The sequence below is a fragment of the Stigmatopora argus genome, chromosome 2 (assembly GCF_051989625.1).
Source record: "Stigmatopora argus isolate UIUO_Sarg chromosome 2, RoL_Sarg_1.0, whole genome shotgun sequence".
NCBI lineage: Eukaryota > Metazoa > Chordata > Actinopteri > Syngnathiformes > Syngnathidae > Stigmatopora > Stigmatopora argus.
The window spans coordinates 18,694,572-18,717,500 of NC_135388.1; the positions used below are offsets into that span (position 1 = coordinate 18,694,572).

The following is a 22,929-nucleotide window of genomic DNA, read 5'->3' on the forward strand; positions in this document are numbered from 1 at the left end:
CAAAATTTGATTCCTGTTCATATACTGCAGAAGACATGGAAATATCATCAGACAAAAAACGAGTAGACACTAAACGATGCTAAGATAAAAACTAAACAGACCTGAATTGTTTAAGGGTGCTTTCAAACTGCTCTTTACTACGCCTTAATTGCATGTTGTTGTTGACAATGACATCTCATCTTGGATAAGCTTGCCATTTATGACATAATATCCTGCTACGTCAGCACTTCAAAATATGTTCACACTGGCACTAACTAGGTCACCAATGTCAACATCCGTGCTGGATCTTTCACACCAAGTAAGTGGTAAAATGCCATAAGGCGTCCAGTGTGTTCGAGAGAAATGCACAAAATCCACAAAGACATTTAATATATCTGGAAATAACAGTTTACAGATTTAATACGTAGAAAGTACCTGTCAAAATAGAAGTGTATGTATGGAACTCAGAAGAGCCTGGGTTTATTATACTATAAAGGTTCTTTTTATCCAAATCGTTGCCCGTTTTTAATGTGCATCTTTTGGCTGCTGACTGCTCTCATGGGCTCTCAAGTGCATTTCAATGACATCATAGCGATACACTGGAATGATGAACATCTCAGTTTTGGACCATTAATTTACTAAATTATTTAAGAGCACATACTGTTTAGATGGCTTATCCAGATTAATTAAATTTTCAAGTGACCAGCCTGTCTTATGATTAATGATGCTTGGAAAAGACAGGAAATTGTAACTAGACAGACCATACAGGATATAAAAGTGTAGGACAAAAGACAATCATTCAGCTACAGGAATAAAAAATGTAGAGGAAATTCCTTAAGTGATGGAGCAACACATAACATGCTTCAACAAAGTGATAGCAGCATTTTAGTTGAACCATGGTCAACCTGCATTACAGGTCTTTCACGGAAGTAGGGTTACTTGCATATATATACATATATATACATATATATATATATATATATATATATATATATATATATATATATATATATATATATATACATATATATATATATATATATATATACACATACATATATATACACACATATATATATATACATACACACACGTATGTATGTATGTGTGTATATATATATATATATATATATATATATATATATATATATATATATATATATATATATATATATATACACACACATACATACACATACATATATATACACACATATATATATATATATATATATACACATATATACATATATATACATATACATATATACACATACATATATATATATACACATACACACATCTATATATCTCTATATCTATCTATCTATCTCTCTATATATATACACATGTGTGTATATATATATATATATATATATAGATATATAGATATAGATATAATATAATATTAAATGGCCCTATTATTTAAATGGGCATAAAGGAAACGTGTTTTTTGGGGGGGAAATAGTTTTAACACGGTTTCCCAATTATTAATTATGTTTGGACAATATTTGGGTAAATGATTAATCAACTATGGAAAGTAGTCACCGATTAATTTAATGATTGATTGGTAAATTAATTGGTAAATGGTGGCAGTTCAATTACACACATTAATTTACTATTCTACTAGGCAAGTGTAATTTATTAGCTTGGTGTTGAAACACTGCTTCCATGATTCTTAGTAAGAATTCATTTTTTACGTCATCTTTATGGGGGCTTTTTTCCTTTCAGTGTCACCCTACTAATCAACAACTAGCCACTCGCCATGTCGCAATGCCCTTGCTCCACTCACACATCAGGATAATGAAAGTCATATTTCTTGGCTCCACAGTACAGTGTTAGGATAATGAATAGTAACCACCCAAACTAAATATTTTAAACTTAAGTGCTACAAGTGGATGTGAAATGTGATGTTATAGTCTAGGTCATACATGTACTAACTATCATATATGTACTCTGTGAACATAATTATCAAAACACATTATAATGTAATGAAAATACAATAACAAAGATCCAATTTTAAATGACGTTTGGAGCTTTGATCCATAATACAGTTTTATACGAGACCGCAAAGTAGTGTAGAGCTTGATATTCTATTAGGTTAATTTGTAAAATGCAATTATACTTAATGCTAGGATAATCAATCATTCTTCTCTATGACTCACATGCATATGAAATTAATCTTATGCCTGAGTACGTCAAAAATGAAAACGCTCCGGGTGTAAGGACCTCAAACACTAGTATATTCATTAAAAAAACACAGATTTTCAAGTCAAACTGCTACAACTTGTACTTTTTTTTTAAAAACACAGAACTTGTCTCATTATTTGAAACAAAACAAAAGAAAAATAACACAATCCGTCTGTGTAGTATTTCCCGTTTTTTCAGAGACAGTAACTAAGGAAAAGACAGGAGGCGGTGCTGGAAGTAGCGAAGATGAAGATGCTGAGGATCTCCTTAGGAGTTACTAGGGTGGATAAGATTAGTAATGAATTGATAAGCGGGACAGTGAAGGTTAGATGTTTTGTAGACAAGGCCAGAGAGACCAGACTTTGATGGTTTGGGCAGATCCAGAGGAGAAATAGGGACTATATTGGTAGAAGTATGTTGAGGGTGGAACTGTCAAGGAATAGGGCTACAGTTTAAGATAGGAGAGTATAAATAGATGTAGTGGGGGAGGACATGAAGTGGTTGATATAAGGGAGGTGGATGCAAAGGACAGGGTGAGATGAAAAAAAAAAAGGATTCACGATGGTGATCCCTCATGGGACAAGCCGAAAATGTAGTGGTAGTACTGGAGCACAACTATTCCGCTCTGATCGGTGTCCCAAGTAAGCCTAAGCCTTTTACAGATATTTTCTGAGAGTTTGGGCCCATTTTTGTAGTTGTTTCCTTGTAATGGAAAGATCAACAGATGCATTCTCTGGAAAAATATGTGTACTTTTAATGAAGACGTGTTCCCCTCCCATGACTCATCACCTTAAGATGGAGGGGTTGTGCGTCCTAATAATCCTGTGAGCTATGTTGTCTGGGGCTTTGTGTTCCTGGCAGAAACACCCTTGGCAAATAGGACACAGGTGAGTGACATGATGGTTCAAAAGACAGAAATTGCATTTTCCCCCTCCTTAGCGAGCATCACCGGGGCCCCCTCTAACGGAACTCTCAATCTGCCGGGTGAATTCCATGGCCAAGTAGGCAATGACAGTGAGACATGAAAGCATATAATAGGGAGGAATCACCTGGTAGTAGAGGAGGACGTCATTCTGACACAGCAGTCCCAAAGTAGCGGGTGTAATTAATAACCTTGAGAGAGTGTCTTTTTAGCAGGACACATAAAACCATGCGAACAAAAAAATGGGCATCACAGAGCCCTTTTAATTAATCCTTTTTTTGTAAGAGAACCCTTTTTTTGTTAATACCCCTCTTGCACAGTTTTGTTCCTTGCACAATTTACACAATTTGAATGCTACTTGTGGCTGGTAATAAAGGGAAAAAAAGCATCTTAAAACCTGAAGTTCACTGACTTTCTGTCCAACAGTACTGTATGACTCATCACCATCTCATACCCGTCAACCTCTGCCGATAACTGCCCTTATAAATGATTATGATTCCCCTTACAAACCCCCAAAAAACCTTACAAACACCGTACGAGTCGTACGGTGTTTGTAAGGTTTTTTGGGGGTTTGTAAGGGGAATCATAATCATTTATAAGGGCGGTTATCGGCAGAGGTTGACAGGTATGCCATCTGAATCCATTCTGAAGCAAAACAGCAAATGTAGATTTTGTAAAGAGACGTTTACATTTCTGCACGTGAGCAGAGCCTTTGTGAGACACAGTGAGTGTATGGCTACGTGCCAGGCCCTGACCTCTACCCACGTGACCCAACAACAATGATGTAACAACAATGACAGGGCTCCTACTCAGTCATTATAGCTTTGTCTTTGACATTTACAATGAAACAAAAGGCAAGGGTATGCATTAGTTGCAAAATTAAATTGTGGACATTTATCAAACGTTACAATTGCCCATAAGATAAATGCACAATAAAAAAACTCTTGAATTTAAACATATCACATAGCAAACTGGAGCCACATCTGATAATCCATATGATAGTAACAAGAGTGCAGGCCAGGAGACACAGTAGGTTGATCTTGGATGACTTGCAGCTGGTGCCACCCTTCCCTAGCTCCCTCCCTCCCGTCACTTCGCAACAAGCCAAGTGGAGGCACAAAGGCTTCTTAGGCTCCTACTTTGTAAGCACTGTAACTGAGGCAAAAGAAAACACTCTGTTTGTCTTGCTCTTAACAGACCGTAAAAAGAGTACATACATAGAGTAAATACCAAGTCAACGTGACATATGATCTTGCTACTGTTCCACTATAACAAATAATATGCAGACTGCTGGCTTTTCTTGCATAGGAAAATGTTTTTAATCTTAAACTACAAGCAAACAACTTTGTTGTCTCACCAAGTTTGACTATCTCATCTCATTTTCTGAAACGCTTTATCCTCATTGGGGTTGTGGGGGGTGCTGGAGCCTATCCCAGCTGACTGCGGGGAAGAGCCGGGGGATGCCCTGAATCGTTGGCCAGCCGATCGCAGGGCACAAGGAGACAGACAACCATTCACGTTCACACTCATACCTAGGGGCAATTTAGCGTGCCCAATCAGCCTACCATGCATGTTTTTTTGGAATGTGGGAGGAAACCAGAGTACCCGGAGGAAACCCACGCAGGCCCGGGGAGAACATGCAAACTCCACACAGGTGGACCGACCTGGATTTGAACCCAGAATCCCAGAGGTGTGAGGCTGACGGACTAACCACTTGCTAACCATGAAAGGTATTTAAAAGTTCTATAATGGGTACATACTGTGCTGTGTTACAATCGACTATGTTAGAACTACAGATCCCAGATCCAGTCATGTGATTGGAAATCAGGTCCAATCACATCATTTTCAGAGGATCAAATTAGCTGCCAGTCATTTTTATGAATTTTTTATTCACACTAAGGAAACAAATTTGCAGAACAAAGAGAAAATGCAGTGACAATATAAAAGTCAATAAAATCAGAATCTAGAGCTCAATTTACCACATTGTCTTATTTTCTTTAGAAATTAAAATAATCCATAGGTATCTTGCATAACTATTTTTCCCCCACTAAAAATCCTCTTGATTCACATGCAAAAATCTGCAATCGGGACACCCCTAGTTAGAGATTATCAGATGATCAACCGTAGTTATACCAGATGATCAACCATAGTTATATCAGATGATCAACTGTAGTTATATCAGATGATCAACCGTAGTTATACCAAAACCAGGTTACAACATGCTATGGTGTGTTTGACATCATCCTTGGGTAATTTAGTGGATGTATGCCTCAGTGCACCTTGGAATGAGGTCAGGATGTTGCGCAAAAGTAAAATGTTTTGATCATCCAGGAGGTGGAAACGCACATAGTACATTTATGTCGAACTGCAAGCATGTTAAATTGGCTAGGGAGGAAATCCATAACATTTGGATTGGATTCGATAACTTTTGGATAACTTTATTCATCCCGTATTCGGGAAATTTCATTGTCACAGTAGCAAGAGGGTGAGAATGCAGATACAGTAAAGGGATTTTAGACACAAATAGATAGGTAATAAGTAAGTTAATAAATAAATAAATACATTGTGTAAAGGCAACCACCGTCCCTGTAAAACACCTTGAATAGGATATTTGAAGAATGCTGCCAATTGGGAAAAGAGTAATTACACAAATTGTGCACAATTAAAATATGATAAACTGACAATTCGCAACCCTTTCTGTGAAAATGATTACCTAATATATGGCATTTTAGTTCAGTTCAGTTTTGGAGATATTTTTGCATGAAATAGTTATGACATCCATCTGACATGTCTGCCGAGTTGCACATCTGTTTATCTGAGCCTCAGAACCAGGCTCACTACTATTACATTAGACCAACGGTCTATGCTGTGAGGATACTTAGAACCCTTTCTTTGAGAAAGTAGTAAAGGGGACTCATCCATGAAACTGTCACTTGCACCTAGCATGTCTGCAAAGACACACCTCAGTATGTGTTTCTTGGCACAAGGTGCCCTGCCAAATTCCAAGACGTGCTGCATTCGCTTCTCTATGTTGGCATGAAAATCCACATTGCTGCGTTTTGTAAAGTATGAAAATGGGGCCTATCTTGAGTGGTGAGGAGATGGTGATCTGTTATAATGGTGAACAGTTCAAGTGGCTATCTCCTCTATATTCACTCTCATCTTTGCTTAGCAGAGAATTGCACTGCTTCCCTTCAGATTGAGTCACATTTACAGATTTCCCGGCTGTTTCTAATCCGCCAGTCTCTCCACAACCCATCACAAAACACCAGCATGCTGTCCATCCAAACAAAACCCAACCTTCTCAGTTCTCCCTCCCATCCTGCAATCTTCCCTTTCCTAATGCTCTCTCCTTCCTACGCACACACTCATTCACTATTCATATTTTAGAGGACATTTGTGAGCATGGAAACAAGCTAGTGCATCTGCACCATTTTCGGCGTAGAGGAAACCTTCATTTTCTCTTCTCGCCTTGCTCTGCCTTATCTAACAAAGCCAGATTTTGGTTTTGGTTTACCACCGCTCATCTTTTTTTAGATTGAAAGCCATGTGCCACTCACTCCCACTCTCCCTCTGCCTCTTCCTCTATCTTTTTCTCCCACCACCTCCTACTCAATCCTTTTCACCTCCTTCCTCTCCATTTTCTCATGTTTCAGCTGATGTATCAGTGTGCCTTTTTGTATATAAGGATGTTTTCCAGTGACGAGCGCAAATGCCAGGTGCCAACTTGTCTGCACAAAATATGCATCAAAACTCAAAAACATATACAAACCTAATTATGTTCAAAATAATTTCATTTAAAAAGGAGAGAATGCTGACTTGGCTCCAAAAACCACAACACCAATACCTTACAGGCCCCCTGGGCAGTGTGATGTCAAACACATGCCCAGAACAACACTTAAGCACAGCTCGTATCATGGACCTGTTTTTTCCCCATTCATTCATTTTCTGAACTGCTTATCCTCATAAGGGTCGCGGGGGTGCTGTAGCATATCCCAACTAACTACAGGCACCAGACCCTAAATTGTTGGGCAGCCAATCGCAGGGCACAAGGAGACAAACAACCATTCACACTCACAATCATACCTAGGTTTCAACAAGCTTACCCTGCATATTTTGGGGATGTGGTACGAAACCGGAGTACCCGGAGACAATCCACGCAAGCCCGGGGAGAACATGCAAACTCCACACAGGAGATGCGCTAACCACTCAGCCGCCAAGCCCCCTCCGCACCGCACACCCTCATAAGGATTGTGGGGGCTGCCGAAGCCTATCCCAGGTGACATCGAGCGAAAGACAGACTACACTCTAGACTGGTCGCCAGTCAGCCGTAGGGCACACAGAGAGAAAAACGACCATACACACTCAATCATACAGCCACCAGCAGGAATCGAACCGGCGCCAGCCCACACCGAAGTCAGGCCAGTGAACCTCTACACCAGATGTCTCCAAACCAGTCCTCGAGGGCCGCTGTAGGTGTAGGTTTTTCATACCTGTCAACCTCTGCCGATAACTGCCCTTATAAATGATTATTGATTCCCCTTACAAACCCCCCAAAAAACTTACAAACACTGTACGACTCGTACGGTGTTTGTAAGGTTTTGGGGGGGGTTGTAAGGGGAATCAATAATCATTTATAAGGGCAGTTATCGGCAGAGGTTGACAGGTATGGTTTTTGTACCAACCGATCCAACACAAACAGTTTAACCAATGAGGTTTCTGCTGAAAAAACAAGCACCTGACTGCAATCCACTGATTGCACTTCTAAGATACCAGATCGGTGGAAAGGTTTCCTCTTACAGGTTGGAACGAAAACCCGCACTCACTCCAGCCCTTTCTGGAATAGTTTGGGGAGCACTGCTCTACGCTATCAGGCGGCATCATTGAGCTGTGGTCTTTTGATATTCTATGACTCAAACTGTGCACTATGACAAAGGTCTAATATTCAAAACTTAGCTATGCAATAAAATCAATAAGATATAAGGTACATTAATTTATTAAATTATTGGATTGCCTTTAAGACACAAACAATCCCAAAGGAATCTAAATTTACAGTTGGGTGTATTTTTTAGACCCCCTGTAGCAAGTGACAATGCGTGATATAGAAACACCCTATTTATATACAATAGAGGAATGTTTTCATACAATTTACGGTACTTTAAAAAGAGTATAATAATAATACAATTACTACTACTACTACTAATAATAATATTAATAATAATAATAAGGCTAGTTAAACAGTCACTAAGAAGAAACAAAGACAACCCAATTTTTTTTTTTTTTTTTAAATGGAGACTAGTGGCACTGTAAAAGCTGTGTGTGGATATATATATATATATATATATATATATATATATATATATATATATATATATCCACACACACTGTTAACATGTATACGTACGTACAAACTAGTGAAGGTTTTACTGTTTAAAAAAAAGAAAAAAAGTGCAATATTTTATGTTGTATGTATATGTCAGACTTCTATGACTGTAACAGCAGAAGTGCTTACTGCTACAGTTAGACCAGAAGCTACAATTCCTTTTCTACAATATCAGTAGACAAATAGAAGATTCAACTTTAACTTGAAAACGTCATTGGACTGACAATCTTATCAGTAAATGCACAATAAATCCTCCATGCATTTTGTTCTTTGGCCTCTTTGATCAAACCTAACCACTCCATTGATTTATTAAATAGAAAAATTTTGCATATCTATTCCATGTTCATGTATTTAAATGTTGACTTAGTTGCAGTAAAAACATGCCACTTAACATTTCAGACAAACCAATACCAGCAGAAGAGAGTGCGAGTTACAAGATTCAAGAGATACGAGAAGGGATAATCTTAAGGGATGAAGCAGAGAGCACTGCTATGTTTTACAGTCCGTATGCATGTTTTTTATTGGTTAAAATAGCATTTCAATAGCATCAAAGTATGCCACAGAATATGTGTCTCATTTTTCTGAACCGCTTTAAGCCTCATTAGGGTTGCGGGGGGTGCTGGAGCCTATCCCAGCTGACTCCCGGCCAGAGGCGGAGGACACCCTGAATTGGTGGCCAACCGATCGCAGGGCACAAGGAGACGGACAACCATGCACACACACACCCATACCTAGGGGCAATTTAGTGTCCAATCAGCCTACCATGCATGTTTTTGGAATGTGGGAGGAAACCGGAGTACCCAGAGGAAACCCACGCAACCCTGGGGAGAACATGCAAAGTTCAGGGGTAAACCAGTATCTGGGCATGGTTTGAGCAGAGAAATATATTGCAAAGCTTTTTCACTAGCTTGAGCATTATGGACTTGTCCCTAACATAGAGAGGTTGTTCCAACAGTCTATAAAGTACATCATTCAGATAGTCATCAGACGTCTAATCATGTTTAAACTATTTATGTAAATGAAATGTTCTGTATAAATGGCTTTATTTTAACTACCATATTTACTTTGTAGGGTATACAATTGCATGTTGCAAATGCATTCTGGGTATAATGTTCATTACTTTACCAACAATTGAGTGTACGCTCTAAACATCAGTAATTTGAGTGGAAAAATATAATATTGTAACTTGAAAGAGGTAACAAGAGATCATAAAAACATAAGTGGAGTATTAAAATGAGATTAAACAGAGAACTGAGACAAAAAAATTACATATTTCCGAAACTTGACACATTTTGTTTATACTCTTAAATGAACTGGCAAATGCCAATGTCAAAGATCTCTAGGTAGAAATGACAGTATAAACGGTACCTAATGCGAATGCCGTCACCCATAGAATTTCTGTAATCCTATTTAAAGTTTGCTTTAGGGTGCTGCCATGACAGACACCATCTTTTTCTTCGCGTTCATGAAGCCCAATGTTGAGGTAATTGTGTTGTACACATTCCCTTCATCAGTCTATGGGCCAGAACCCCAATGCAACACTTACACAACCAGAGGAGCCAGACTGATGCAGTGGCCAATGTCTGATCCTGCTGGCTGTTTTTTTCCATTTTTTTTTTTTTTTAACATTTCCCAGACTTCATCTTGCAAGAAAAGAGGTTCTGACTCGATTCTAACAAACAATACAATGTGCTCAATAGACTCAATTTTCATGGCAGTGCCACAAAAAAATATGAAATTTGGTAGCCCTTTTTACATAATTCTTCGTAGCGCTGGTGAATGGACCGAAAATCCAAGGGAAATTTGAAGAAAACACTTTTACAAACTACCCAAATTTTTTTATAACATGCCATTTCTCTGGGTGCTGGCTTACTCTGGTTCATATTTTGACAGAACAAAAATATATCCCAATGTGTGAATTAAGTTGTAAACTGTTGTACCGCAGTAGCTTGAGGCTGTCTTTAAAAATGCCATTCTTTTTTTCCTTGCTGTATAGAAGATATGTTAAGGACTCAACAGGGGGTAGCTGCAGATTATAATGATATGCTACAATAGGCTAGTAGCCTACTATACTCTGTCATTAGTTGAAATGGTTCTCAAAATGATGTGGTCACTGTGATGCTGAAATTTATTTTTTGTTTTATTATTAGGTTTACTATTTTTATTGTCCTCTTGGTTCATTATTTTTCATGTGCATTTGATGGACTTTAAATTAACATGGTTAATCTGGGTGGTGCTGAACCTTGAAAACCCCAGTTTTGTGGGAATGTGTATTATGAAATTCTATTATGATGCATGATTAACTTCATTATTTGGGATGTATCATATATGTGCTGACAAACTATTACGTGTGTACACATTCAAGTAGGGGGTGGCCCAGTGGGGCGAGTGGTTAGCGGGTCGGCCTCACAGCTCTGGGGTCCTGGGTTCAAGTCCTGGTCGGTCCACCTGTGTGGAGTTTGCATGTTCTCCCTGGGCCTGTGTGGGTTTCCTCTGGTTATTCCGGTTTCCTCCCACATTCGAAAAGCATGCTTGGTAGGCTGATTGGACACTCTAAATTGCCCCTAGTTATGGGTGTGAGTGTGTATGGTTGTCCGTCTCCTTGTGCCCTGCGATCAGCTGGCTACCGATTCAGGGTGTCCCCCGCCCGTCTCTGGCCCAGAGTCGGCTGGGAAAAGCTCCATCACCCCCTGCAACCTTAATTAGGATAAAGCGGTTCAGAAAATGAGGTGAGAGACATTCAAGTAGGTATTACCTCTTCTAGTATTATGAAAGAAGCTTGTAAAACAAACATCTCAAAATATAAAACTATAATTGGCCAATGATCTGAATGTGTTAATTGCAAACACAATGAGTAAAAGCCCACAATCTTTCCTGTGTTAATGTGTGCCACCTTTCACAAGTGTCCCTCATGATCCCCAAATGTCTTTGCACCGTCTAAATCAGAGATCAGATAAGCTTTTTGACAGAGAGAGCCATAAACAACTCATTTTTTCAAATGTTATTCCTTGAGAGCCATACTCAAAATGTAAAAGTAAAAATGCCTAAAAATGTGTAGCCTTTTTATTAATTTCACAACATTTAAAGTACAAAAAGTCTCTCATCTCATCTTCTGAACCGCTTTATCCTCATTGAGGTCGTGGGGGGTGCTGGAGCCTACTGACTCCGGGGGACACCCTGAATCAGTGGTCAGCCAGCCAATTGTAGGGCACAAGGAGACGGACAACCATGCACACACACCCATAAATGTTTTTGGAATGAGGGAGGAAACCGGAGCACCCGGAGGAAACCCACGCCGGCTCGGGGAGAACATGCAAACTCCACACAGATGGACGTGACCTGGATTTGAACCCAGGACCACAGTGCTGTGAGGCCGACGCGCTAACCACTCGCTCCACTGGGCCTCCTACAAAAAGTCTCTGAATTATTTCGAGAACATGGTCGCGCTGTTGCTAATCAAGGAGTATCAATGGGAGTATGCATGAAGAAGAGTAATGAAAATAAAAATATTGAAAGCGACGTTGAGGTAGTGCTATTGGTGCGTTCGGGACTCAGCACTCTAAACAGTGGTTTCCATATCTTACCTCACAGGTTAGAGGAGAGCCATAAGCACCCAACAAAAGAGCCACGTATGGCTCCCAAGCCATAGGTTCCCTACCCTGGTCTAAACTAATATTGTTGTCTTATTTAGAAGGACAATAAAAGTGGAGAGAGGTTTCAGATTCCCCACACTTTGTCATTTTCAACTCGTTTTAAAATAATTGCTATAGTAAATGTTATAGTCTCGCGGTACTTGTATCCAACAAACACGCGTGCGTTGCAGTCAATAAAAGCATCCTTTGGGCCTAGCTAGGTCTGTTGTGGCCTCAAATCAACGCCAAAAAGACATATTTGAAGGTGTGGCGTCTAACTCTAAAACCCTGGAGGGTGCAGACAGAACCGATGCGTTCGGCGAGTGGACGCTGCTTCTCACCTGTATTTTGACGCTGCCGTGTCACAAACCACTGCATCGGTTCCGCTTCCTCGCTCATATCCCCCTTGATTGGAGACGCCCCTCGTCCGACTCGGTCTCCCCGACGCCGGCTGAAAGATGCGCGGGGGCCAAGTCCGTGAACGCCTCACCGAAAGGTTCTACGACAAGTGATCAGCTGTCATTACAGCTGGCGAATTAATGGAATTGGAAGCGTTAAATAATCACGCGAATCCGCGCCTGTCCTCAATCTTCTGTGATCGAAAGCAACGCGTCTTAAACCGTGGCGGCTCTTCCTCACCGTGGAGCCCTTTTCATGCTCCTCCAGCTCATTTGGGGATGGCTGAGATGAAATCCACGGAACGAGACCTTGGCAAAGGATGAACCCACCCGTGTCACGTTGTAGTCAGTGGCGTGTCTGCGCCCCCGATCGCCGTCGGACAACTCCCGAAGCCCAGCAACTGCGGCAGGCACCACAGAGGCAGCATTCCACGAGAAACGGACCCACCCCCCGGTACATATCTTCAGTGAATGGCGTGCGAAGACAAACCCCCCCTTCCGCCTTTCGCTACGCGTACCGCGTACCGCTTATTGATTGCGCATACCTGACTGGGTTGTTAAACGGAAGGAACTCGGGAGATATTGCGGAGAAAGAGCGCCACTGGTGGTTTGTGAATATCAAGAAGTCCGCTACTGCGCCAAAGATCACACAGCTTGGGCGAGATGATTCCATGTCAAGAGCGTTCACTTCACGCCCAGAAAGCATCGTAATGGTAGCGTTTGTATGGACTTCTGCGTCATAAGTAAAATAAATCTTGAATAGCATTGATTTTGAAGCAAACCAGAGGTTATCTTTGCTGCACAATATTTATTGAAACAGGGTTCCCACTGGCAAAAAGAAAGCAAACCCAGAATCATCTTGGCACCTTGCTCTTCTCCGGTGCGACGTACACTGGGCGTGGATTTTTGACAAATCACCCAGTAAAAACATCGTTTCTTTCGTAAAATGTGTGGACAAGAAACACAAAAAGCTATACAATTTGTTTATTGTTTTTGTTTTTTAATAAATCCTAACAATTACAATCATCTTTCTAGCAATGACCTCGTTAATTATTTTAGGAGGATGACGGCATGGAACAAACATGTCCAATTACAATATACGTACATACAATTAAAAAGAAAATAGCACAGAACTTTGGTGACAAAATCTACTAGACAGTGAATAAAAAGAAATAAAATAAACGTTGTTATCATTACATTGTGAACTGCAGTCAAATAACCAAAATGCCAAAGTGAAACCCATTTCCATCAAACAAATGTTTAAAATTACACATTCTTGTTAAAGCAGCATTAGTCTGTGCGGACAATTCAATTTAACTTTTCTGTTTTGCTAAAATTTTACAATACACTTTTAATGAAATAATTATTTTTACGTCTTTTGTTTTTACATCTAAATGACCAATATCAACACTGATATTATTATAAAATTGGACTCAACTATTATTTAAATGATCGTATATGCATAATAAATAACTCTGGATGCGAATATATATTCTAGGAGGTAAACATTGGTGCTTTTTTGACTGAATTAACAACTAATGTATTCAGAAGAAAAAAAATGACTTTTTATTTTTTTTTACCTCGAGCAAATCACAAAGCACAAATCAAAGACCCTCCCCCCTTTCTCCGCTCCAGATGGTACATCCCAGTTTTTCTTCCATTCTCCTCCCTCTTCCTTTCGGTGCCCTCCATCTCTGCGTTCTATCACATTTTTATATTAAGGGCATCGTGACATTCGCGACTGCAGTGGTCCTCCCATCGTTCATTATCTTCTTAATTGCTGGCAAACTGCAAGAGAGGTAAGTGCGTCAATTTGGTCAGTTAATAGACACCAGCATTTATCATTTATTCGTGTTAGAATGCCTCCCATCAGCATTGATAAGTGCACGCATCTTTCATTTTCAGACATTTTGCCGTTTGTTCAAAGGGTTCTCTTTAACTTTCATCGAGCCCCCCAGTAATCACGTACTGTACTGCATATATTTTCCTCCTCCATCTTGTCCTCCATTGATAGGCCTTATGACTCATGGAGTTTGACACATAAGAAACGCAGATATCTACATCGCATCTTAGTTTGATGTCATCAAACTGGAATAAATATGCAGCCAGAAAAAAATACCTGGCTATGCATCAATAATTGCTATCACAAACCATGCTAGTTATCTTGGTTGCTATGATTTTGAAAATGAAAAGGAGGCAGTCGATACGTGTATTCCCCACGAGATTATTATGTCACATCTGCTTGACCAAAATACCAACAATCTATTCAGTTTTATGGTGCAATAACCAAGGGATAGTTTTTCAAGGTCATATTTAAGCCTCCTCTGTCGCAGGGCTGCTAATGCTATCCAGAGATAGGGAGTTAAAGGCTTTTTCATGTCGAAAACGTCTCATTCAACGGGTCTGGGCCCAAATTGGAAAGTTTATCTACTTTTCTGCTTTCTATTTTTCCCTTAGTGAAGCAGCATAGAGCTGACCTTTATCAAGGCTCCTTCCAAATAGTCCACACTTCCACGTACGAATCCATGGAAGCCAAGGCCAAGGCTGCTCCTGCGCCCAAAGGGTCATCAAAAGCTGAGAAAAAGGAGCCAGCGGCGGCCCCCCGCAAAGCAGAGCCTGCCCCTGCAACTCCTGAGCCAGAGATCCCTCCCCCCCAGGATGGGTCGGCAGAAGGTTGTGACGCAGGTGATGGGGCTGCGGGCAGCTGCACAGACTCTCTGGAGCACCTTAAACCTTTCCTCATCGGTGGTGCTGTAATTGCAGTTGGAGCCATTTTGCTGGGGGCCTTGCTACTGGCGAGGAGAAATTAAAATCTTAATCTCAAAGAATTAACCCAATGTAAAATTGGTTCACAAAAAGTCACATGTTATATTGAACAGATGAAAAGTTGTGTTTTGTCCTTTAAGAAAGCAAATGTATAATATTTAAATGATATATTCATGATTTTTTTAAATTAAAAATTTAAGCCTCCACAGTAGTGAGCATACAAGATCAATGGCTCTGAAGTGGCTTTAAAATCAGCTTTATCTTGTTTGCTCAAATGTTGACTAAAAGCCAATATATTTTGTTTGCAAAGAGCCCCAGAAAATCTTACTCTGAAAGTGTAGAATAATTATACAATCATTGCAGATTCTAGGATTTATTTTTACTTTATTTTACACTTTAAAAAGCAGATATGGACAAATGTAGTATTATAGTATGATCATTTGACAAATGACTAAGAGATTTAGCGTACTGAGGCTTAAAGTTGGAAGGTTATCATGTAGAATGGCAATTATTTTTCTGTTTCTTTCAAATTATGTTACAAATCAATTACCTATAATGTCTTAACCCAACATCTTCAAACGTTCCGCATCTATATGTTCTCTTCTTATCGTATTTTTATTTTTTTACTTATAGACCGACTGAGAAGTCATTAGTGGTCTGGTATCAAGTTCAATGCCTGCAGTTGTATCAAGCTTCATTACACCGTGCTTTTCTCCTTCTGTATTCCGCCAAGGACAACCCTTGATTTCACTACCTTATTAATAACTAAGTATACATTGGTACTATACATTTAGAGCGCTAATGTAATGGAGGTGGATTAGTCAAGCAATCACTTCATCTCAGCATGCATTTCACCATTGTATGTACTCCCAACATTGTCTAAGCATCCGGAACATTATTTTTCTCTGGTTGCTAGTAAACATGTTTGCAATATTTTTATCATTACTAATGTTGTGTTTGCACATCAACACGTTTTACAGCCACAACACATCCAGACAACACAATAGAAAACTAGAACTGACATCAATTGTACAAATCAAAATACCAAAAACACTCTTCATTTATTGACTTAATAATAGCAGCGTATGAATGCAATAATTCAGATAGGATCCCTCAGTTGGCACATTACCTTGTGCTGTAGCAAGTTATTTCACATAAATAATGGATGTAATAAACTAGTAATGGTCAAGTGATGTTTAGTGAAATGAAAATGATGTTAGCAGTGATGATAGAAAGTACTGTATGTATTTATTGGCGACGGTAATGATAATCATGGTGATGATATATTTTTTTATATATGAAAAGATCTTATGTTATACACTCCCCTAATATATACAAAGAATATGGTTGTGACGCAACCGATATTAAAGGCAGTGAACCAACTCACAACGGCTGGTTGTTTTCTATGAATGTCTGAAGTTAATGCAAATTAGATGAAATTGGATTAGATAAATTAGATGAGGTCAACAAACTGTCTTCGTGGTGTTTGGTGAACAATCTCACACAAAACACCACGAAAACTAAAGAAATAATCCTGGACTTTCGCAAACGCAGCACAGATCTGGCCCCACTCCTCATAAATGGAGTATGTGTAGACAGGGTCCAGACCTTCAAATTCCTGGGGGTCCACGTCACGAACAAGCTCTCCTGGTCTACCAACACCACGGCAGTGGTGAAGAAGGCCCAGAAACGATTTCCATTTCCTGAGGGTACTCAGGAGGAACAACTTGGACACTAAGCTTCTGGTAACCTTCTAAAGAGCCACTGTGGAGAGCATCCTGGCATACTGCATTACAGTGTGGTACGCTGGAAGCACGGCAGCAGACAGAAAGGCCATGCAAAGAGTGATCAACACTGCCCAGAAGATCATCGGCTGCTCTCTGCCCTCACTGGATGACATTGCCAGCCTTCGCTACCTCAGCAGAGCCAGGAACATTGTCAGGGACCAATACCACCCTGGTCACAACCTGTTCCAGCTGCTGCCCTCTGGCAGACGCTACAGGTCTCACAAAGCATGGACAAATAGACTTAAGGACAGTTTTTTTGCCACAGCCATCAGGACTCTGAACTTGCGTTAGCACGACACACAATCCCTTCTGTGCAATAACTTCGGGGTGTGCAATAACATTGTGCAATATCTTAGATTGTGCAATATTTTAGAATTTACCTAGCCGGGATGTGACTTTTTATACTTTTATATTACTATTTAGGTTTTTTTCTTACTGGTAAAACGCACTTTGTCGAGTAGCACCACCAATTTTGTTATACGCAGCTGTGTATGATGACAATAAAGGCTTTTGACTTGATTTGATTGATTATATTTGAAATTCTGAAACAATAGTAAGCCCGCCTCGTGGTCAATAATAAATGTAAACATAAATAATGCGTTTCTGCTAGTTATATACTTATGATATTAATATGATAATGTTGGCATAGTGTTACAGAAAATATGTTATGCAATTTATTTAGTACCTGTATACATTTTTAGTGTACAGTAAATTGGCATGTATTATATTGAGCTACTGTATGAATATACATACTGTATTAACTCATTCATAATTATCTTTTCTCTAAGCTGTGTATGAATGTTTTCGTTATTTTTGTTTATGTATTAATATATAGTAACCGTTTTGTAGCTTGTAAGCCTATGTAGTAATCCTGGCATATCACTTTGTGGCGCTAAAGAACCATTAACGTTTGCAACGCGCTATTAAACGCCAGAAGAAGAAGCAAAATAGACGAAGACACTTCCTCTAATGAAAAAAAGACGTATAAAACGTAATACATTTTATTTCTGGTCAGTATTTGACTTTCTTGGGCTTTCTGCAACCGAGTCACTGGGGGTGAGTTAATTACGGTTTGTTGATGCTTGTAAATGTTCTTTTGAAATTGTTTGCATGCTTACAGACAGAAAATAAGTCAGCTAACTGCTAGTGCTTAACATCGTGGCTAAATCAAAGGGATTTGTTGTTAGCATGTTGCTAAAACGGACTAACATCATAACAAGGACTTCTCCGAATAAAGTCTTATATATAGAACAGATAAAAACAATAACTATGTGGCAACAATAAATAGAAGTAAATTAACCAATAGTTATTTATTCGATACGGTCTTACACAAGCTTTATACTCGATGTCAGGACACGTGAAATAGGATTCAACCAGCCATGTGTCGAGTTTATAATGCAAACCTGTAGTCATCTATGATGTTTTGAATTTAGCTGTATGTGTCTTTCTCTAGGTATTTTAAAAATGATCATTCCAGTACGGTGTTTCACGTGTGGAAAGATTGTGGGCAACAAGTGGGAGATGTACCTTGGCCTGCTCCAGGCTGAGTACACTGAAGGGTAAGAAAAAAAGCATATTTTTGACATTTTTATTTACAGTGGTACCTCTACATACGAGCTTAATTCGTTCCACGATAACGCACTCGTAACGGAACAAACAAATTTAAATTAACTTGGATTAATATATACTGACACACTCAAACATACGTTTAATGTAACTTTACACAAAACTGAATTCTATTTTTTTTTTTTTTTAACCTTCGTTTTCCGGGTTAGCTGTTTGCCACGCCTCCACCCTCACATTCGCTATCGATGGGCTGTTTGCTGTTGTATTCCCTTCAAAATATTCCGAAAATGATGCACACAACTGTCCTCACAATAGGATAACGCACGACTACTTGCCAACGAAAAGTAGTCTTGAATGAGCGATTGCGGGAGCTAACAGGCTAAGGAAGGAATAACAGGAAATACAACAGCTCAGCCTACCCGCGTATTGATTGTGGGTAATGAAGTTTTATTGTGAGAAAGGGTGCCATTGGCTATCAGTGTTGTGTGCACGAGTATACTTCATTACCTAGAAAGCCCTTTTTGCTCGCACATGCGCGTTGTGCTTTTTCTGGTCCATGTGTAGGAGAAACTCGTGTGAAGAAATCGTTCAGTGCTCATAGATATCTGTTATACACGAAAGAGATGTGGCAAAAAAAGACGTGCTACACTGATAAACAGCCTCTCATATCATGGCCACCTGGCTTTCTCGTATCTAGAGCGAATTATTTGCTCGCAATTTTTCTCGCATCTCGAGCATCTTGTAGGTAGCTGCTGCTCGTATGTGGAGGTACAACAGTATTTATCTTTTTCATTTTCTGAACCGCGTTATCCTCACTAGGGACACGGGGGGTGCTGGAGCCTATCCCAGCTGACTTCGGGCCAGAGGTGGGGGACAACCTGAATTGGTGGCCAGCCAATCGCAGGGCACAAGGAAACAAACAACCATTCACACTCGCACTCATACCTAGGGGCAATTTAGTGTCCAATCAGCCTACCATGCATGTGTTTGGAATGTGGGAGGAAACTGGAGTACCCGGAGAAAACCGATGCAAGCCCAGAGAGAACATGCGAACTCCACACAGGTGGACCGACCTGAATTTGAATTCAGGACCCCCACTGTGAGGCTGACGCAGTAACCACTCACCCACCGGGTCGCCCACATTTTTATTCAAATTTATTAAATATAAAGATTGTACTGGCCCGTCTTGAATTAGTCAACGAATGAGCTGAACTCAGTAACAGAACAGGGAAATATGTGCAGCCTATTCTTGTAGTTGTATTTTAGGCACTTAATCAGTCTTGAAATCTAACCGTTTCTTTCATTTTAGTGATGCACTTGATGCCCTGGGTCTGAAGAGATACTGCTGTCGAAGGATGCTCCTGTCTCATGTGGATCTTATTGAAAAGCTTTTGAATTATGCCCCTCTGGAAAAGTAGTTCCAAATGGCACCCTTCACTCAACTGGGACTTTGCTAGGCTTCCTTTGAATTATGTAAAAAGAAAGCAATCTTGTTTTGACCACAATACTTTTTTTTTTTTAAATAAACTTGTTTAATGTCACAGCATTTTTTCTAAGTTGTACCTTTTCCTTTGCAAACTAACACCAGGGAAACCCTTAACTGACCGACAGGGCAAATATTCATCCACAATTATGTACATTCTCATAATCTATATTTGTACATTTGCATTGGATACCGGCCACTAAAAAAGTTGAGGAAATCTTACAAGCCTGCCAATAACACACACAGATATTTGAGAGATTGTTTTATATTACAAAAGACAACAGTGACACTGTGTTAAATACATTTGAATGCATCTCGCCCATGCAAGTATTCTAATCTTAATGACTATAATACACGTGTGCACACACAGTATTTCCTTGAAACAGTTTGAAGTCCAACTAACAAATGTCTGCAAATACATTTTTCATTTTTTTTTTTTTACAATGTGGTGTACAAACAAAAGGCTCCTTTGCACATTTCAACATTAGTCTAAAAGAAAATAAGAATCATGAACTAAAGAAAAGGGAAAACAGTTCAACATGTTAAAGAATAAGAGTAAGCTAAGGTACTACATATCCTTTAAATCTGTTTCAACAGTATGCTCTACAATGTTTTCCTCAAAATCTTACACGTTCGAGCCATCTTGCGATAAATTTGATTCTCAAAAGGCATGGTTCAGGCTTTACACCTTAACGTTTCAGAGAATACCCAAATAGATGTGTGATAGACAGAACTTGGAGATGGGAAACAAGGGCAAAATTTCTCCAAAGAGTTTGTTTTCAACAGCCGTAATGCAAACTGGCAAATCTTTCCAACTATAATTGTTTTTAAAAATTAAATGGGGTACAAACGTCAAAAATGACCAGTAGGTGAATGGACCAAAGTGAATTTTTAAGTTGAAGCAAAAGAGCAATATAATTGACATTCAATTTTAAATTTAATTTAAAAAATCAAATATATTTTTTTAATGTTTTCTGGTGTAGGTAAAAAAAAAGTCAACTTAAGCATGTAGATGAAAAGTAAAAATTGAAGGGGTCAAAATAATTTCTGAATGCATGATACAAAGCTATTCCTTGGAGGTTTTCACTTCATGTTGCAATCAGGGATTTCAAGTGACCCAATGATGACACAAAAAGAAAGAAAGAAATTGTTCTGGTGGCTAAATCAGTAGCCCACACAGTAAATGTACAGGTGAGTGTACAAGTTAGTCAATATGGTTTTGATGGTGGTCCCATGGTGTGATAGTGGATCACAAGAACGTCTGGTATAACTTTGCCAAGTCAACGATAGCGCTCTCTGTAATCCCTGTGCCTGTCCCGTGACCGTTCCCTGCGCCTGTCTAGACTCCGAGAACGTTCTCTGTGCCGTCTTGATGTTCCGGCACTTTCCCAACGTGGCGAATCCTCTCTGTGGCGATCCCTTTCCCGCTCGCGATCTGAAGAATGACTGCTACTCCTAAAGAAAACCAAATGATACTGATAAATTAATGCTGTAAATTGTACATGGATTTAGTTTTCTAACTTGGAGGTACTTGAAGAGCTTTGACATTGTATCCAAACTACCTCCTGAGGACACAACATCAGGACCAATGTGTGGTTTAGTATCATGCACAAAGATACTTGGCAGCAGGGAATCGGGTCCGCAACCTCTAGGTTGGTGATTGACTTTGCTACCACTAATCCCACCACAGTCTGCTGTCATGTTGGGCTTGTACTTAATTAGTGCTAATGCTATCATCAGGCCTTCTGCACTTGGTTCATCAAAACCATTTAAGCAAGTGGTCTCAGTCTGCTTGCATGTAAACTAGAGTTTTAATTGACTTGATTTTGAACCCTTTCATTCACAAATTATTCAGCACTTATTGGCTGCCATTGATGGTGTTACATATCAAATCCATTCTGATTAGGGGGGTGCGAACGAACATTTGTTTATTTGCCCCTTCCATTCAAAATGGATTGGACGTCTAACACCGTCACCTGAACACGGGAGAGCACAGTCAGTCTTCCTATTCAAAATGGATTGAATGTCTATCACCATCAATAAATAGCTTGCAATGAGTTATAAATACTATGGAGAAAAAAAAGCTTGAGTGCTACTTGGGGAGGTAACCAGCATTTATTTAAGTTTTGATTGATTTTAATTTTACAAATTCATCTCTACCTGTTATATATAAATGTATTTTTAATAATTAATATACCAAAAATAGTCACTTGCTTCAAAAAGCCTTCAAGGTCTTAAGTGACAACTTCCAAATAGCTGTCCACTGTAGTAACCACTATCGCTGAAAAGGTTTTAAGACTGGTCAGTTACTACCTGGCAAGAATGACAATTCAAATTATTTTTGTTAATTAGTGGCACAGTGCAGATGAGTTATGACAACCATTTAAAAAAAAACATCTGGCCTAATTGCATCCTGCTGGCATCGGGCGTTGCCCAAACATGAATTAAATATTGATAGTTACCATATTAAATAGATATGAATGTTATTGCAAATCAGATTTGCAGGGAAGAAAAGAACATTCACATTTCTGTTGTATTTTTGTACTAAGTGACTTGCGTGACTTTCTTGAAGCAATATACACACACATAGCATTGAGTTCTACGAGACCAACACATTACACAGTGATGAGGAAAGACAGAAGTCAGAAGATATATGCTCATGTTAAAAATGGAATCTCTTTTGGCTGTGTTAATTATAATTACTATGTCCCGGTGTCTATTAATTGCAAAGGGTCTTGGTCTATGAATCCAGCTTATAGGAACATATGTTAGTTAGCATTTATCTTTTGATGAAATCTTATTACAAGTGTTGTAGTGAGGCGG

At 39.3% G+C, this 22,929-nt stretch overlaps 3 protein-coding genes and 1 long non-coding RNA gene across 8 annotated transcripts in view; 2 read left to right on the forward strand and 2 right to left on the reverse strand.

Annotated features, from left to right (window-relative positions):
* dagla (diacylglycerol lipase, alpha) overlaps nucleotides 1–13,131 on the reverse strand; it is a 37,603-nt gene extending 24,472 nt beyond the window's left edge. Inside the window, exons 1-2 of one of the 3 annotated variants that reach the window (XM_077623361.1) lie at nucleotides 12,746–13,131; nucleotides 12,448–12,557 (exon numbers count right to left, since the gene is read on the reverse strand). The gene's annotated coding sequence lies outside the window, so the exon portion shown is untranslated. Of the gene's footprint in view, nucleotides 1–12,447; nucleotides 12,606–12,745 lie in introns of all 3 variants that reach the window. The other 2 variants (XM_077623353.1, XM_077623372.1) reach the window with 2 other exon arrangements.
* Nucleotides 13,132–14,129: 998 nt separating this feature from the next.
* On the forward strand, nucleotides 14,130–16,652 carry LOC144091217 (uncharacterized). Its single transcript, XR_013305650.1, has 2 exons — nucleotides 14,130–14,303; nucleotides 14,962–16,652. It is a non-coding gene; the product is annotated as an uncharacterized LOC144091217 (long non-coding RNA).
* Nucleotides 16,653–17,974: 1,322 nt separating this feature from the next.
* polr2l (RNA polymerase II, I and III subunit L) lies at nucleotides 17,975–20,169 on the forward strand. 2 transcript variants are annotated; one of them, XM_077589597.1, is made up of 3 exons: nucleotides 17,975–18,113; nucleotides 18,511–18,616; nucleotides 19,933–20,169. In XM_077589597.1, exons 2-3 carry the CDS (start codon nucleotides 18,522–18,524, stop codon nucleotides 20,039–20,041), a joined length of 204 nt encoding a protein of 67 aa, XP_077445723.1. In that variant the 5' UTR covers nucleotides 17,975–18,113; nucleotides 18,511–18,521; the 3' UTR covers nucleotides 20,042–20,169. The 2 variants fall into 2 exon arrangements, with proteins under 2 accessions (XP_077445723.1, XP_077445730.1); XM_077589604.1 differs by having other exon boundaries at nucleotides 17,990–18,127.
* Nucleotides 20,170–20,355: 186 nt separating this feature from the next.
* The window catches only part of LOC144066194 (cleavage and polyadenylation specificity factor subunit 7-like), an 8,466-nt gene continuing 5,892 nt past the window's right edge, over nucleotides 20,356–22,929 (reverse strand). Inside the window, exon 8 of one of the 2 annotated variants that reach the window (XM_077589564.1) lies at nucleotides 20,356–21,561. In XM_077589564.1, the coding sequence (XP_077445690.1) occupies nucleotides 21,387–21,561 (175 nt within the window). In that variant the 3' untranslated portion in view covers nucleotides 20,356–21,386. Of the gene's footprint in view, nucleotides 21,562–21,632 lie in introns of those variants that run through there. The other variant, XM_077589574.1, reaches the window with a different exon arrangement.